This window comes from Dendrobates tinctorius, unplaced genomic scaffold, assembly GCF_039654945.1.
Source record: "Dendrobates tinctorius isolate UK_male_01 unplaced genomic scaffold, ASM3965494v1 ptg000021l, whole genome shotgun sequence".
Taxonomy (NCBI): Eukaryota; Metazoa; Chordata; class Amphibia; order Anura; family Dendrobatidae; genus Dendrobates; species Dendrobates tinctorius.
This window is the reverse complement of record NW_027361689.1, coordinates 10,009,908-10,026,217: the sequence shown is the minus strand read 5'-3', so window position 1 is coordinate 10,026,217 and position 16,310 is coordinate 10,009,908. Positions and strand designations below refer to the sequence as shown.

The following is a 16,310-nucleotide window of genomic DNA, read 5'->3' as shown; positions in this document are numbered from 1 at the left end:
CGATATCGCTTAATGTGACGGGGCCTTTAGACATGCTTGATTTCAACGCCTGACCCTTTTGTTACCAGAGAAGATTAGACGTGTCTGCAGCAGTTAACTACCCTCTCTCTATTCAGAACAAATTAATTTTCGGTTCATCTAAGAATTAAAAGGAAACTATCAAAAATGTACCTATTCTTTAATGCCTTAACCCCCCCAGCGGTATTTTCATTTTTGCACTTTCGTTTTTCGCTTCCCTTCTTCTCAGAGCCATAACTTTTTTATTTTTCTGTCAATATGGTCGTGTGAGGGCTTATTTTTTGCAGGACGAGTTGTACTTTTCAACAACCACATTGGTTTTACTATGTCGTGTACTACAAAACGGGAAAAAAGTGAAACTGCAAAAAAAGTGCAATCCACACATGTTTTTTGTTTGGCTTTTTTACTAGGTTCACTACATGATAAAACTGACCTGCCATTATGATTCTCCAGATCATTACGAGTTCATAGACACCAAACATGTCTAGGTTGTTTTCTATCTAAGTGGTGAAAAGAAATTCCAAACATTGTTAAAAAAAAAAAAAAAGATGCACCATTTTCCAATACCCGTAGTGACTACATTTTTCGGGATCTGGGGCTAGGTGAGGGCTTTTTTTTTGCGTGCCGAGCTGACGTTTTTAATGATACCATTTTGGTGCAGATACGATCTTTTGATTGCTCGTTATTGCATTTTAATGCAATGTCGCGGCGATGAAAAAAAACTTAATTTTGGCGCTTAGACTTTTTTTCTCGCTATGCCATTTAGCGATCGGGTTAATGCTTTTCTAATTGATAGATCGGGCGATACCAAATATGTGTATGTTTGATTTTTCTCATTATTGTTTTATTTTGAATGGGGCGAAAGAGGGGTGATTTGAACTTTTTTACTTTTTTTATGTTTTCAAAAACTTATTTTTCTACTTTTTGTATGCTTCGATAGTCTCTATGGGAGACTAGAAGCTGCCATAACCCGATCGGCTCTACTATATACAGGCGATGATCAGTTTGCCTATATGTAGCTGAATTACTCACTTGCTATGAGTGTCAACCACTGGGCGGCGCTCACAGCAAGCCGGCAGTGACAACCATAGAGGTCTCCATGAGACCTCTGGTTGTCATGCTAACCCACCGGTGATCCACAATTAAGTGACCGGAGTCACCGGTGGGCGTATTTCTGGCACGATTGCCGGAATCGCATGTTAAATGCCGCTGTCAGCGTTTGACAGTGGCATTTAACGGGTTAATAGCCTAGGGTGGATCGCGATTCCATCCGCGGCTGTTCCGGGCACGTCAGCTGTTCAAAACAGCTAACATGTACCGGAAAAGATTTGGGCTCACCGACGGAGCCCACATTAAAGGAAGGGAGTCTGACATCGACTATTACTCCCGGTGTAGGAAAGGGGTTAAATCAGGTTTTTGTGTTACATGTACTTTTTTGGCAATGTTTGTGTTTCCTTATCACAATCTGTATTAAAAATAAAAAAACAGAAATCTTGCCATTTTCACATTGGTGACCAGTAGAGTTGAGCGACTTTGGTTGGATCGGGTTTCGTGAAACCCGACTGAAACAAAATTTGAGTCGGGTGAAACTGGTCCGACTAGTCAAGTCAACGGGGAATAAAAGTCGGCATTGAGTGGATGAATGTCATCCCTCCCTTTGATGTGGGCTCCGGCGGTGAGCCCAAATCTACCTCTCTGGCCCAGATGTCACCTCTTTGCTGTCCAGAATCTCAGAGTGTCTATCAATCACATCCTCCTTCTTCTCATCATGCTTCCTAAAGCTCAATGTGGACAAAACTGAACTCATCATCTTTCCTACATCTCATGTAACCACCCCAAAATAAATAATAGCTCACATTTTCTCCTGTACCGGATATCCTTGGAGTTACCCTCAACACTGACCTGTTCTTCAAACCACACATCCAAGCAACCTCCTGACGCTTCCAACTCAACAATATTTCCAGAATCCATCAGGGGAGGAGAGAAGGAGAATAAGCCCCAACCATCGCACCGGACCACAGAGATTTACATACACCGCAGGAGAGCTAAAAACGGTATTTATGCATCAAAGGTGGGGAGTCAGGGGGTATCAAAAGTAGTGCTGTAATGCTTATGTGACCCAGAGGTATATACGCCATAATGTTTTCTAGTATGCTACTCCCATAACATTAATAATCAGTACTAATTATTTTCTATGTCTTTATCTCCAATTAAAATGATGCCTCACATATACCGGTATTAGTGTTGTGGCCTCAGATTGTTTTTTTCCGTTCCATGTGCGCAACGGACATTATATGCACTAATTGCAACCTTAGATGCTGGTGCATAAGGGCAATTTTTCAGATGACCCTCAAGTCCATATGGAAAAAAACTTACTGCATGCACTTGCTTAGTCCGCATTTAGGTGACTTTGGCCACCACCCAGGTCACGCTAAATGCCGCTGTGGTATCAAACTATACTGCAGGTGAAATAGGGTTACATGGCGACCTACTAGGTACCGCAGCCTTGGCAAGAAAGTAGCAAAAGTTGTAAGTCCCAGCCTCAAGGGCTCCTGTACCCATCCACGATGCAGACGAGAGCACACAGGTGCACAAGGACCTCGTGAGGTCCACAAGGTCCTGGTCAGGTCAACAAGGTCCTGGTCAGGTCAACAAAGACATGATCAGTTCCACAATTTTGGAACCTGACTGGTCTGTATATTACAATGACCAATTGAACCCGTCCTAAAGAAAATGTTCACCAGATAGTATCTCACATTGAAAAGTGAAAGAAAAAAAACATGAAGGCTTTCAGCTACAAAACTTCCAAATGCTGAAAGCCTATAATTCCAAGCATTGATAGTCAGGGCAGGGTGGGAGTTGTAGTTTTACAATATATGAAGAATCACAGCTTGCACAATTCTGATTTACAACAAGTCCACAAATCCCAATACTAACAATGTAATCATGAAAGCCGGTCACCCTAAATCACTGAGCTAAGTCAATTTTACCAGGCTACTGCTTTGCTTTACGGCAGAAAACCCTACCAATTACAAGGCCCTGTATTTGTCAAATGACCCCACAGCCTTCAATTAGCCAGAGGGTGGCAGGCCCAGGAATGTGTTAATGCACACACAGCCACTGCTGGAACAATGTACACTGGCGGCTCTGTGTAAGGTCTGGCATGTCAACCCCTCTCCCTTCGTGAGACAAAACCGCTAATTGTGTGCAGACAATAAAGCTGGAACCATGACAAGATAGTAAATACATCCAGGCTGCAATATCACATCTACATGCTAATGGCAGAAAGGGCCCACAGGCTGGCAAGGGCAGCGTCTGCCAGAGTAGGCCCTGCTTGCGTCTGCATGAGGTTCATCCAGGTCTTCAGCCTACAAAAGTCCTACAAGGTCCAGCAGATCGGCGGTCGTCCTGCTGCTCGGAGACCACAAGTTGCTACATGATCATTTTGCATGCAGGGACGCCGTTAAGGGTTTTTCTTGCTTAAATTTTTTGGGCAGACAGAGAGTGGTCTGAGAGTGGTTGGTCCCAGTTTCTGGCAGAAAAGTTACGTTTCCCATAAGGTCAATGGGGGATATAGAAACAGCTGGTGGCCACTTGTTTTCTAGATCCTCTAGATCTAAAACCTACACTGGATGCTGTTTTCAGAATGAGGGTCCTGAGTAGGAGACCCCACTACTAGTAACAATAAAAAGGCTTTTTTATCACTGTAATGTGGAGATTCTTAGGATATGGGAAAACCGGGGGGGCCGATATATCATTGATGAAACCTGTGCCCAAATGTTATGGGGCCCATTTCCACCCCCAAATCAGGTGAAATTGTGCATTATTTAGTTATTTTACTCACTTATATATCGTCATTAATTCCACAGCGCTCATCACTGTCCCCGATGGGGCTCACAATCTAAATTCCCTATCAGTATGTCTTTGGAATGTGGAAGGAAACCAGAGAACCTGTAGGAAGCCCACTGAGAAAATACAGACTCCTTGCAGATGTTGTCCTGGGTGGGATTTGAACTCAGGGCCCCTGCGGAGTAACAGTGCTGACCACTGAGCCACCGTGCTGAATTATGATGAGCTGCAAAGGGCCCATGTATTGTTCTTACACAGGGGTCCTCTCTGTGGCCAATAGTGGGGAAAATGATTTCTTTGTACCGTGATAGTCATAAAATAGAAAAATAATCAAAAATTGACGGTCCTCAGTGGTTGATACCTTACAATTGGTAACTGAAAAGATGATAACACCTAGCAGCTTCGGAGGCGGCTCCAGACTCGGGCGGAGTATAACACAAAATCTGAAGTCACAGATTTCTACACAGCAAAACAGTGCAGCAAATACGACAAGTGACGAGAAGCAGAACCATCAGCATGGGAAGGGGAGGAAAAGTTACGCAGTGAATCTTGGAGCAGCTCATAGATAAGGAGCGTGGAGGTCCAGTCCATGGTCGTGAGGCGCACACTCCTTAGTACCACATAAATCCATGGACACATTCAGTCCTGTCCTCACTGAATCACAGGTCCTCAGGAGTGTGTATCCCAGACTCGTTTGTTGCTTGCTATTATCATATTTGCACTTCACTATTAAAAGGTATAAACCACCAAGGACTCTCCGTTTGGATTATTAATTCATCCATTTATCTCAATTTACCTAATATTCGATTATCTATCTGATATCAGAAAGCAGCGGCAATAAGATGGGTGGAAATCCCAGAATCTTCAGCTAGATCTTCCAGACAATATGAACAATTGCCAGCGCCCCCAAGAGATCAAGCAAGGCGATATTCTCCCATAGAAATCACGCAATATCTCAGTTCCACGTGGAAATTTTTTTGAAAAAGGTTTAATACAGAACTGAATCATTGCATGATTTCTATGGGAGATCTAATCACTCGATCTCATGGGAGCGCTGTTTATAGATAGAGATAATATAATCTAACTCCAGAAAACCCTAAACCCCTTGCTAATAATACACAATATCCATCCATTACTGCTACATTTACAACTTTGTGAGCTCAGTCCAGGATTATTTAGTTGCAGATGTCTGATGAAATAGGACCGCAGCCCACCAGCAGTGTGTCCAGGCTGCCCCTCAGGGAGTTCTCGCTCCCATCAGATCTGTGACACAATCACATAATCAACATCACAAGTTTTTTTTTTCTTTAAATTAGGAACATAAACAGGTAACAGGATTGGCAATATAGATGTACTGATTATTGGTGCACAGGAGAGCAGCATCCACACATTTCTCCAGCTGTTTCCTTGGTGCAGACCCCTTTGCCCCTTAGCTACATCAGCCTTATGCACCCTTCTCCCCAACACTGTGCCCCTTCCCCCCAGCTCTCTGCCTCATCCCCCCAGCCCCCTGCCCCTTCCCCCCAGCACTGTGCCCCTTCTCCCCTCCCCTGCCAACACTGTACCCCTTCTCCCCTGCACTCTGCCCCTTCCCCCCAGCTCTCTGCCCCTTCTCCCCAGCACTCTGCCCCTTGTCCCCAGCACTCTGCCCCTTCTCCCCAGCACTCTGCCCCTTCTCCCCAGCACTCTGCCCCTTCTCCCCAGCACTCTGCCCCTTCTCCCCAGCACTCTACCCCCTCTCCCCAGCACTCTGCCCCTTCTCCCCAGCATTGTGCCCCTTCTCCCCAGCACTCTGCCCCTTCTCCCCAGCACTCTGCCCCTTCTCCCCAGCACTGTGCCCCTTCTCCCCAGCATTGTGCCCCTTCTCCCCAGCACTCTGCCCCTTCTCTCCAGCACTCTGCCCCTTCTCCCCAGCACTCTGCCCCTTCTCCCCAGCACTCTGCCCCTTCTCCCCAGCATTGTGCCCCTTCTCCCCAGCACTCTGCCCCTTCTCTCCAGCACTCTGCCCCTTCTCCCAGCACTCTGCCCCTTCTCCCCAGCACTCTGCCCCTTCTCCCCAGCACTCTGCCCCTTCTCCCAGCACTCTGCCCCTTCTCCCCAGCACTCTGCCCCTTCTCCCCAGCACTCTGCCCCTTCCCCCCAGCACTCTGCCCCTTCTCCCCAGCACTCTGCCCCTTCCCCCCAGCACTCTGCCCCTTCTCCCCAGCACTCTGCCCCTTCCCCCCAGCACTCTGCCCCTTCTCCCCAGCACTCTGCCCCTTCCCCCCAGCACTCTGCCCCTTCTCCACAGCACAGGTCTCTTACCCCACAGCACTCTGCCCCTTCCCCCCAGCACTCTGCCCCTTCCCCCCAGCACTCTGCCCCTTCTACCAGCACTCTGCCCCTTCTACCAGCACTCTGCCCCTTCTCCCCAGCACTCTGCCCCTTCCCCCCAGCACTCTGCCCCTTCTCCCCAGCACAGGTCTCTTACCCCACAGCACTCTGCCCCTTCCCCCCAGCACTCTGCCCCTTCCCCCCAGCACTCTGCCCCTTCTCCCAGCACTCTGCCCCTTCTCCCAGCACTCTGCCCCTTCTCCCCAGCACTCTGCCCCTTCCCCCAAGCACTCTGCCCCTTCCCCCCAGCACTCTGCCCCTTCTCCCCAGCACAGGTCTCTTACCCCACAGCACTCTGCCCCTTCTCCCCAGCACTCTGCCCCTTCTCCCCAGCACTCTGCCCCTTCTCCCCAGCATTGTGCCCCTTCTCCCCAGCACTCTGCCCCTTCTCTCCAGCACTCTGCCCCTTCTCCCAGCACTCTGCCCCTTCTCCCCAGCATTGTGCCCCTTCTCCCCAGCACTCTGCCCCTTCCCCCCAGCACTCTGCCCCTTCCCCCCAGCACTCTGCCCCTTCCCCCCAGCACTCTGCCCCTTCTCCCCAGCACTCTGCCCCTTCCCCCCAGCACTCTGCCCCTTCTCCCCAGCACTCTGCCCCTTCTCCCCAGCACTCTGCCCCTTCCCCCCAGCACTCTGCCCCTTCCCCCCAGCACTCTGCCCCTTCTCCCAGCACTCTGCCCCTTCTCCCAGCACTCTGCCCCTTCCCCCCAGCACTCTGCCCCTTCTCCCCAGCACTCTGCCCCTTCTCCCCAGCACTCTGCCCCTTCTCCCCAGCACTCTGCCCCTTCCCCCCAGCACTCTGCCCCTTCCCCCCAGCACTCTGCCCCTTCTCCCCAGCACTCTGCCCCTTCTCCCAGCACTCTGCCCCTTCTCCCCAGCACTCTGCCCCTTCCCCCCAGCACTCTGCCCCTTCTCCCAGCACTCTGCCCCTTCTCCCCAGCACTCTGCCCCTTCCCCCCAGCACTCTGCCCCTTCCCCCCAGCACTCTGCCCCTTCCCCCCAGCACTTTGCCCCTTCTCCCAGCACTCTGCCCCTTCTCCCAAGCACTCTGCCCCTTCTCCCAGCACTCTGCCCCTTCTCCCAGCACTCTGCCCCTTCCCCCCAGCACTCTGCCCCTTCTCCCCAGCACTCTGCCCCTTCTCCCCAGCACTCTTCCCCTTCTCCCCAGCACTCTGCCCCTTCTCCCCAGCACTCTGCCCCTTCCCCCCAGCACTCTACCCCTTCCCCCCAGCACTCTGCCCCTTCTCCCCAGCACTCTGCCCCTTCTCCCAGCACTCTGCCCCTTCTCCCCAGCACTCTGCCCCTTCCCCCCAGCACTCTGCCCCTTCCCCCCAGCACTCTGCCCCTTCCCCCCAGCACTCTGCCCCTTCTCCCAGCACTCTGCCCCTTCTCCCAGCACTCTGCCCCTTCTCCCCAGCACTCTGCCCCTTCCCCCCAGCACTCTGCCCCTTACCCCCAGCACTCTGCCCCTTCCCCCCAGCACTTTGCCCCTTCTCCCAGCACTCTGCCCCTTCTCCCAGCACTCTGCCCCTTCTCCCAGCACTCTGCCCCTTCTCCCAGCACTCTGCCCCTTCTCCCCAGCACTCTGCCCCTTCTCCCCAGCACAGGTCTCTTACCCCACAGCACTCTGCCCCTTCTCCCCAGCACTCTGCCCCTTCCCCCCAGCACTCTGCCCCTTCTCCCAGCACTCTGCCCCTTCTCCCCAGCACAGGTCTCTTACCCCACAGCCGGCTCCTATGGTGAGGGCTACCGCACACAGCACTGAGCTCTCTCCTCCCTCTTCCTCCGTATCTGTGACCAGCCTCAGGAGGAGGGGAGAGAGCACAGAGCCTGGCAGCCTCCAAGCCGGGGAGGGGGCGCACGATGTGGATGTGATGAGCAACATCCCCGCCACTGACCATGGATCACACAGCACCGATGATGCAATGCTTTGTAGTGACCGCAGTATAAGGCCGGAGATTACTGCAAGGAGACTACAAGACAAAGCGGCCATGTATGCAACCTACAGCAATGTCTGACGACGCCCTGCCCTCAGATCACTGATCACAGGGGTGTACTTACTTTTAAGGACAGAGCTGCATAGAGCCTCTTGACAGCAACTCTGAGAGCTTGATGCGGTCTACCAGCTGCGCATGCGTAGTGTAGGATGCTGGGATGATAACGTGCCTGATGGTGAGCTGAGCAGCAAGAAGTCTGGAGGAGGCTGACACCAGAGAGACTGACAGGGGGAGGGCACCAGTGTGCGTCCGCGCAGGAGCCGTGTGAGTGTGTAGTAGCTGTGTGCAGGAGCCGTGAGTGTGTGTAGTACCTGTATACAGGAGCCGTGTGTGTGTGTAGTACCTGTGTGCAGGAGCCGTGTGTGTGTGTAGTACCTGTGTGCAGGAGCCGTGAGTGTGTGTAGTACCTGTGTGCAGGAGCCGTGAGTGTGTGTAGTACCTGTGTGCAGGAGCCGTGTGTGTGTGTAGTACCTGTGTGCAGGAGCCGTGAGTGTGTGTAGTACCTGTGTGCAGGAGCCGTGAGTGTGTGTAGTACCTGTGTGCAGGAGCCGTGTGTGTGTGTAGTACCTGTATACAGGAGCCGTGTGTGTGTGTAGTACCTGTGTGCAGGAGCCGTGTGTGTGTGTAGTACCTGTGTGCAGGAGCCGTGAGTGTGTGTAGTACCTGTATACAGGAGCCGTGTGAGTGTGTAGTAGCTGTGTGCAGGAGCCGTGAGTGTGTGTAGTACCTGTATACAGGAGCCGTGTGTGTGTGTAGTAGCTGTGTGCAGGAGCCGTGAGTGTGTGTAGTACCTGTGTGCAGGAGCCGTGTGTGTGTGTAGTACCTGTGTGCAGGAGCCGTGAGTGTGTGTAGTACCTGTGTGCAGGAGCCGTGAGTGTGTGTAGTACCTGTGTGCAGGAGCCGTGTGTGTGTGTAGTACCTGTATACAGGAGCCGTGTGTGTGTGTAGTACCTGTGTGCAGGAGCCGTGTGTGTGTGTAGTACCTGTGTGCAGGAGCCGTGTGTGTGTGTAGTACCTGTATACAGGAGCCGTGTGTGTGTGTAGTACCTGTGTGCAGGAGCCGTGTGTGTGTGTGTAGTAGCTGTGTGCAGGAGCCGTGTGTGTGTGTTGTAGCTGCGTGCAGGAGCCGTGAGTGTGTGTAGTACCTGTGTGCAGGAGCCGTGAGTGTGTGTAGTACCTGTATACAGGAGCTGTGTGTTTGTGTAGTACCTGTGTGCAGGAGCAGTGTGTGTGTGTAGTAGCTGTGTGCAGGAGCCGTGTGTGTGTGTGTAGTAGCTGTGTGCAGGAGCCGTGTGTGTGTGTTGTAGCTGCGTGCAGGAGCCGTGAGTGTGTGTAGTACCTGTGTGCAGGAGCCGTGAGTGTGTGTAGTACCTGTATACAGGAGCCGTGTGTGTGTGTAGTACCTGTATACAGGAGCCATGTGTGTGTGTAGTAGCTGTGTGCAGGAGCCGTGTGTGTGTGTGTAGTAGCTGTGTGCAGGAGCCGTGTGTGTGTGTTGTAGCTGCGTGCAGGAGCCGTGAGTGTGTGTAGTACCTGTGTGCAGGAGCCGTGTGTGTGTGTGTAGTAGCTGTGTGCAGGAGCCGTGTGTGTGTGTTGTAGCTGCGTGCAGGAGCCGTGAGTGTGTGTAGTACCTGTGTGCAGGAGCCGTGTGTGTGTGTAGTACCTGTATACAGGAGCCGTGTGTGTGTGTAGTACCTGTGTGCAGGAGCCGTGTGTGTGTGTGTAGTAGCTGTGTGCAGGAGCCGTGTGTGTGTGTTGTAGCTGCGTGCAGGAGCCGTGAGTGTGTGTAGTACCTGTGTGCAGGAGCCGTGTGTGTGTGTAGTACCTGTATACAGGAGCCGTGTGTGTGTGTAGTAGCTGTGTGCAGGAGCCGTGTGTGTGTGTGTAGTAGCTGTGTGCAGGAGCCGTGTGTGTGTGTTGTAGCTGCGTGCAGGAGCCGTGAGTGTGTGTAGTACCTGTGTGCAGGAGCCGTGAGTGTGTGTAGTACCTGTGTGCAGGAGCCGTGTGTGTGTGTAGTACCTGTATACAGGAGCCGTGTGTGTGTGTAGTAGCTGTGTGCAGGAGCCGTGTGTGTGTGTGTAGTAGCTGTGTGCAGGAGCCGTGTGTGTGTGTTGTAGCTGCGTGCAGGAGCCGTGAGTGTGTGTAGTACCTGTGTGCAGGAGCCGTGAGTGTGTGTAGTACCTGTGTGCAGGAGCCGTGAGTGTGTGTAGTAGCTGTGTGCAGGAGCCGTGTGTGTGTGTAGTAGCTGTGTGCAGGAGCCGTGTGTGTGTGTGTGGTAGCTGTGTGCAGGAGCCGTGTGTGTGTGTTGTAGCTGTGTGCAGGAGCCGTGTGTGTGTGTGTGGTAGCTGTGTGCAGGAGCCGTGTGTGTGTAGTAGCTGTGTTCAGGAGCCGTGTGTGTGTAGTAGCTGTGTGCAGGAGCCGTGAGTGTGTGTAGGAGCTGCGTGTGTGTGTAGTAGCTGTGTGCAGGAGCTGTGTGTGTAGTAGCTGTGTGCAGGAGCCGTGTGTGTGTAGTAGCTGTGTGCAGGAGCCGTGTGTGTAGTACCTGTGTGCAGGAGCCGTGTGTGTGTGTAGTAGCTGTGTGTGTGTAGTACCTGTATGCATGAGCCGTGATTGTGTGTAGTACCTGTATGCATGAGCCATGAGTGTGTGTAGTACCTGTGTGCAGGAGCCGTGTGTGTGTGTAGTAGCTGCGTGCAGGAGCCGTGTGTGTTGTAGCTTTGTGCAGGAGCCGTGTGTGTTGTAGCTGTGTGCAGGAGCCGTGTGTGTGTGTAGTAGCTGTGTTCAGGAGCCGAGTGTGTAGTAGCTGTGTGCAGGAGCCGTTTGTGTGTAGTAGCTGTGTGCTGGCCCGTGAGTGTGTGTAGGAGCTGCGTGTGTGTAGTAGATGTGTGCAGGAGCTGTGTGTGTAGTAGCTGTGTGCAGGAGCCGTGTGTGTGTAGTAGCTGTGTGCAAGCCCGTGAGTGTGTGTAGGAGCTGTGTTCAGGAGCCGTGTCTGTGTGTTGTAGCTGTGTGCAGGAGCCGTGTGTGTGTAGTAGCTGTGTGCAGGAGCCGTGTGTGTGTTGTAGCTGTGTGCAGGAGCCGTGTGTGTAGTACCTGTGTGCAGGAGCCGTGTGTGTGTGTAGCTGCTGTGTGCAGGAACTGTGTGTGTGTGTGTGTAGCAGCTGTGTGCAGGAGCCGTGTGTGTGTGTAGTAGCTGTGTGCTGGCCCGTGAGTGTGTGTAGGAGCTGTGTGTGTGTTGTAGCTGTGTGCAGGAGCCGTGTGTGTAGTACCTGTTTGCAGGAGCCGTGTGTGTGTGCGCGGGTGTGTGTGTAGTAGCTGTATGCATGAGCCGTGAGTGTGTGTAGTACCTGTATGCATGAGCCGTGATTGTGTGTAGTACCTGTGTGCAGGAGCCGTGTGTGTGTGTGTAGTAGCTGTGTGCAGGAGCTGTGTGTGTTGTAGCTGTGTGCAGGAGCCGTGTGTGTGTGTTGTAGCTGTGTGCAGGAGCCGTGTGTGTGTGTGTAGTAGCTGTGTTCAGGAGCCGTGTGTGTAGTAGCTGTGTGCAGTAGCCATGTGTGTGTAGTAGCTGTGTGCGGGAGCCGTTTGTGTGTAGTAGCTGTGTGCTGGCCCGTGAGTGTGTGTAGGAGCTGCGTGTGTGTGTAGTAGCTGTGTGCAGGAGCTGTGTGTGTAGTAGCTGTGTGCAGGAGCCGTGTGTGTAGTAGCTGTGTGCAGTAGCCATGTGTGTGTAGTAGCTGTGTGCGGGAGCCGTTTGTGTGTAGTAGCTGTGTGCTGGCCCGTGAGTGTGTGTAGGAGCTGCGTGTGTGTGTAGTAGCTGTGTGCAGGAGCTGTGTGTGTAGTAGCTGTGTGCAGGAGCCGTGTGTGTGTAGTAGCTGTGTGCAAGCCCGTGAGTGTGTGTAGGAGCTGTGTGTGTGTAGTAGCTGTGTTCAGGAGCCGTGTGTGTGTGTTGTAGCTGTGTGCAGGAGCCGTGTGTGTAGTACCTGTTTGCAGGAGCCGTGTGTGTGCGCGGTTGTGTGTGTGTGTGTAGTAGCTGTATGTATGAGCCGTGAGTGTGTGTAGTACCTGTATGCATGAGCCGTGAGTGTGTGTAGTACCTGTATGCATGAGCCTTGAGTGTGTGTAGTACCTGTGTGCAGGAGCCGTGTGTGTGTGTAGTAGCTGCGTGCAGGAGCCGTGTGTGTTGTAGCTGTGTGCAGGAGCCGAGTGTGTAGTAGCTGTGTGCAGGAGCCGTTTGTGTGTAGTAGCTGTGTGCTGGCCCGTGAGTGTGTGTAGGAGCTGCGTGTGTGTGTAGTAGATGTGTGCAGGAGCTGTGTGTGTAGTAGCTGTGTGCAGGAGCCGTGTGTGTAGTACCTGTGTGCAGGAGCCGTGTGTGTGTAGTAGCTGTGTGCAAGCCCGTGAGTGTGTGTAGGAGCTGTGTGTGTGTTGTAGCTGTGTTCAGGAGCCGTGTCTGTGTGTTGTAGCTGTGTGCAGGAGCCGTGTGTGTAGTACCTGTGTGCAGGAGCCATGTGTGTGTGTGTGTGTGTAGTAGCTGTATGCATGAGCCGTGAGTGTGTGTAGTACCTGTATGCATGAGCCGTGAGTGTGTGTAGTACCTGTGTGCGGGAGCCGTGTGTGTGTGTAGTAGCTGTGTGCAGGAGCCGTGTGTGTTGTAGCTGTGTGCAGGAGCCGTGTGTGTAGTAGCTGAGTGCAGGAGCCGTGTGTGTAGTACATGTGTGCAGGAGCCGTGTGTGTGTGTTGTAGCTGTGTGCAGGAGCTGTGTGTTTAGTACCTGTGTGCAGGAGCCGTGTGTGTGTGTAGTAGCTGTATGCAGGCCCGTGAGTGTGTGTAGGAGCTGCGTGTGTGTGTAGTAGCTGTGTGCAGGAGCTGTGTGCAGGAGCCGTGAGTGTGTGTATTAGCTTTGTGTTTGCGTAGCTGCTGTGTGCAGGAACCGTGTGTGTAGTACCTGTGTGCAGGAGCCGTGTGTGTAGTAGCTGTGTGCACGAGCCGTGTGTGTGTGTAGTAGCTGTGTTCAGGAGCCGTGTGTGTTGTAGCTGTGTGCAGAAGCCGTGTGTGTAGTACCTGTGTGCAGGGGCCGTGTGTGTGTGTAGTAGCTGTGTGCAGGAGCCGTGTTTGTAGTACCTGTGTGCAGGAGCCGTGTGTGTACTAGCTGTGTGTAGTACATGTGTGCAGGAGCCGTGTGTGTGTGTAGTAGCTGTGTGCAGCTGCCGTGTTGTGCAGGAGCCGTGTGTGTGTGTAGTAGGTGTGTGTGTAGTAGCTGTGTGCAGAAGCCGTGTGCATGTGTAGTAGCTGTGTGCAGGAGCCGTGTGTGTGTGTAGTAGCTGTGTGTGTGTAGTACCTGTGTGCAGGAGCCGTGTGTGTGTGTGGTACCTGTGTACAGGAGCCGTGTGTGTGTGTAGTAGCTGTGTGCAGGAGCCGTGTGTGTAGTACCTGTGTGCAGGAGCCGTGTGTGTGTGTGTAGTAGCTGTGTTCAGGAGCCGTGTGTGTTGTAGCTGTGTGCAGGAGCCGTGTGTGTGGTAGCTGTGTGCAGGCCCGTGAGTGTGTGTAGTAGCTGTGTACAGGAGCTGTGTGTTGTATATTAGCTGTGTGCAGGAGACGTGAGTGTGTGTAGTAGCTTTGTGTTTGCATAACTGCTGTGTGCAGGAACCGTGTGTATAGTACCTGTGTGCAGGAACCGTGTGTGTAGTAGCTGTGTGCACGAGCCGTGTGTGTGTGTAGTAGCTGTGTTCAGGAGCCGTGTGTGTTGTAGCTGTGTGCAGGAGCCGTGTGTGTAGTACCTGTGTGCAGGGGCCGTGTGTGTGTGTAGCAGCTGTGTGCAGGAGCCGTGTTTGTAGTACCTGTGTGCAGGAGCCGTGTGTGTGTACTAGCTGTGTGTAGTACCTGTGTGCAGGAGCCGTGTGTGTGTGTGTGTAGTAGCTGTGTGCAGGTTCCGTGTTGTGCAGTAGCCGTGTGTGTGTGTAGTAGGTGTTTGTGTGTAGTAGCTGTGTGCAGGAGCCGTGTGCATGTGTAGTAGCTGTGTGCAGGAGCCGTGTGTGTGTAGTAGCTGTGTGCAGGAGCCGTGTGTGTGTGTAGTAGCTGTGTGCAGGAGCCATGTGTGTAGTACCTGTGTGCAGGGGCCGTGTGTGTGTGTAGTAGCTGTGTGTGTGTAGTACCTGTGTGCAGGAGCCGTGTGTGTGTAGTACCTGTATACAGGAGCCGTGTGTGTGTGTAGTAGCTGTGTGCAGGAGCCGTGTGTGTAGAACCTGTGTGCAGGAGCCGTGTGTGTGTTGTACCTGTGTGCAGGAGCCGTGTGTGTGTGTAGTACCTGTGTGCAGGAGCCGTTTGTGTAGTACCTGTGTGCAGGAGCCATGTGTGTGTGTAGTAGCTGTGTGTGTAGTACCTGTGTGCAGGAGCCGTGTGTGTGTGTAGTACCTGTGTGCAGGAGCCGTGTGTGTGTAGTAGCTGTGTGCAGGAGCCGTCTGTGTAGTACCTGTGTGCAGGAGCCGTGTGTGTGTAGTAGCTGTGTTCAGGAGCCGTGTGTGTGTGTACTAGCTGTTTTCAGGAGCCGTGTGTGTGTGTAGTAGCTGTGTGCAGGAGCCGTGTGTGTGTGTAGTAGCTGTGTGCAGGAGCCATGTGTGTAGTACCTGTGTGCAGGAGCCGTGTGTGTGTACTAGATGTGTTCAGGAGCTGTGTGTGTGTAGTAGTAGCTGTGTTCAGGAGCCGTGTGTGTGTAGTAGCTGTGTTCAGTAGCCGTGTGTGTGTAGTAGCTGTGTGCAGGAGCCGTGTGTGTAGTACCTGTGTGCAGGAGCCGTGTGTGTGTACTAGCTGTGTGCAGGAGCCGTGTGTGTAGTACCTGTGTGCAGGAGCTGTGTGTGTGTAGTAGCTGTGTTCAGTAGCCGTGTGTGTGTAGTAGCTGTGTGCAGGAGCCGTGTGTGTAGTGCCTGTGTGCAGGAGCCGTGTGTGTGTACTAGCTGTGTTCAGGAGCCGTGTGTGTGTGTAGTAGCTGTGCTCAAGAGCCGTGTGTGTGTAGTAGCTGTGTTCAGGAGCCGTGTGTGTTTAGTAGCTGTGTGCAGGAGCCGGGTGTGTGTGTGTGTAGTAGCTGTGTGCAGGAGCCGTGTGTGTGTGTGTAGTAGCTGTGTGCAGGAGCCATGTGTGTGTGTAGTAGCTGTTTTCAAGAGCCGTGTGTTTGTGTAGTAGCTTTGTGCTGGAGCCATGTGTGTGTAGTAGCTGTGTTCAGGAGCCGTGTGTCTTGTAGCTGTGTGCAGGAGCCGTGTGTGAAGTACCTGTGTGCAGGAGCCGTGTGTGTGTGTAGTAGCTGTGTGCAGGAGCCGTGTGTGTGTGTGTGTAGTAGCTGTGTTCAGGAGCCGTGTGTGTGTGTGTAGTAGCTGTGTGCACGAGACGTGTGTGTGTAGTAGCTGTGTTCAGGAGCCGTGTGTGTGTGTAGTAGCTGTGTGCAGGAGGTGTGTTTGTGTATAGTACCTGTGTGCAGGAGCCGTGTGTGTGTAGTAGCTGTGTTCAGGAGCCGTGTGTGTGTGGGTTTAGTAGCTGTGTTTAGGAGCCGTGTGTGTGTAGTAGCTGTGCTTAGGAGCCGTGTGTGTGTTGTAGCTGTGTGCAGGAGCCATGTGTGTAGTACCTGTGTGCAGGAGCCATGTGTGTGTGTAGTAGCTGTGTGCATGAACCGTGAGTGTGTGTAGTACCTGTGTGCAGGAGCCGTGTGTGTGTGTAGTAGCTGTGTGCAGGAGCCGTGTGTGTAGTACCTGTGTGCAGGAGCTGTGTGTGTATGTTGTAGCTGTGTGCAGGAGCTGTGTGTTTAGCACCTGTGCGCAGGAGCCGTGTGTGTGTGTAGTAGCTGTGTTCAGGAGCCGTGTGTTGTAGCTGTGTGCAGGCCCGTGAGTGTGTGTAGGAGCTGCGTGTGTGTAGTAGCTGTGTGCAGGATCTGTGTGCAGGAGCTGTGTGTGTAGTAGCTGTGTGAAGGAGCCGTGAGTGTGTGTAGTAGCTGTGTGTTTGCGTAGCTGCTGTGTGCAGGAACCGTGTGTGTGTGTAGTACCTGTGTGCAGGAGTCGTGTGTAGTAGCTGTGTGCACGAGCCGTGTGTGTGTAGTAGCTG

General features: G+C 53.0%; 1 protein-coding gene across 7 annotated transcripts in view; it reads right to left on the bottom strand.

Moving 5' to 3' along the window:
- The window catches only part of RNF144A (ring finger protein 144A), a 190,853-nt gene that overhangs the window by 87,489 nt on the left and 87,054 nt on the right, over window positions 1–16,310 (bottom strand). The window contains exon 1 of one of the 7 annotated variants that reach the window (XM_073568170.1): window positions 8,299–8,432. The exons of 2 other annotated variants lie outside the window; for them this stretch is intronic. Coding sequence is in view for 2 of the 5 variants with exons in the window: in XM_073568168.1 (XP_073424269.1) it covers window positions 7,958–8,230 (273 nt within the window). In the remaining 3 variants the exon portion in view is untranslated. 4 more of the 7 variants (XM_073568173.1, XM_073568168.1, XM_073568169.1 and 1 more) reach the window with 4 other exon arrangements.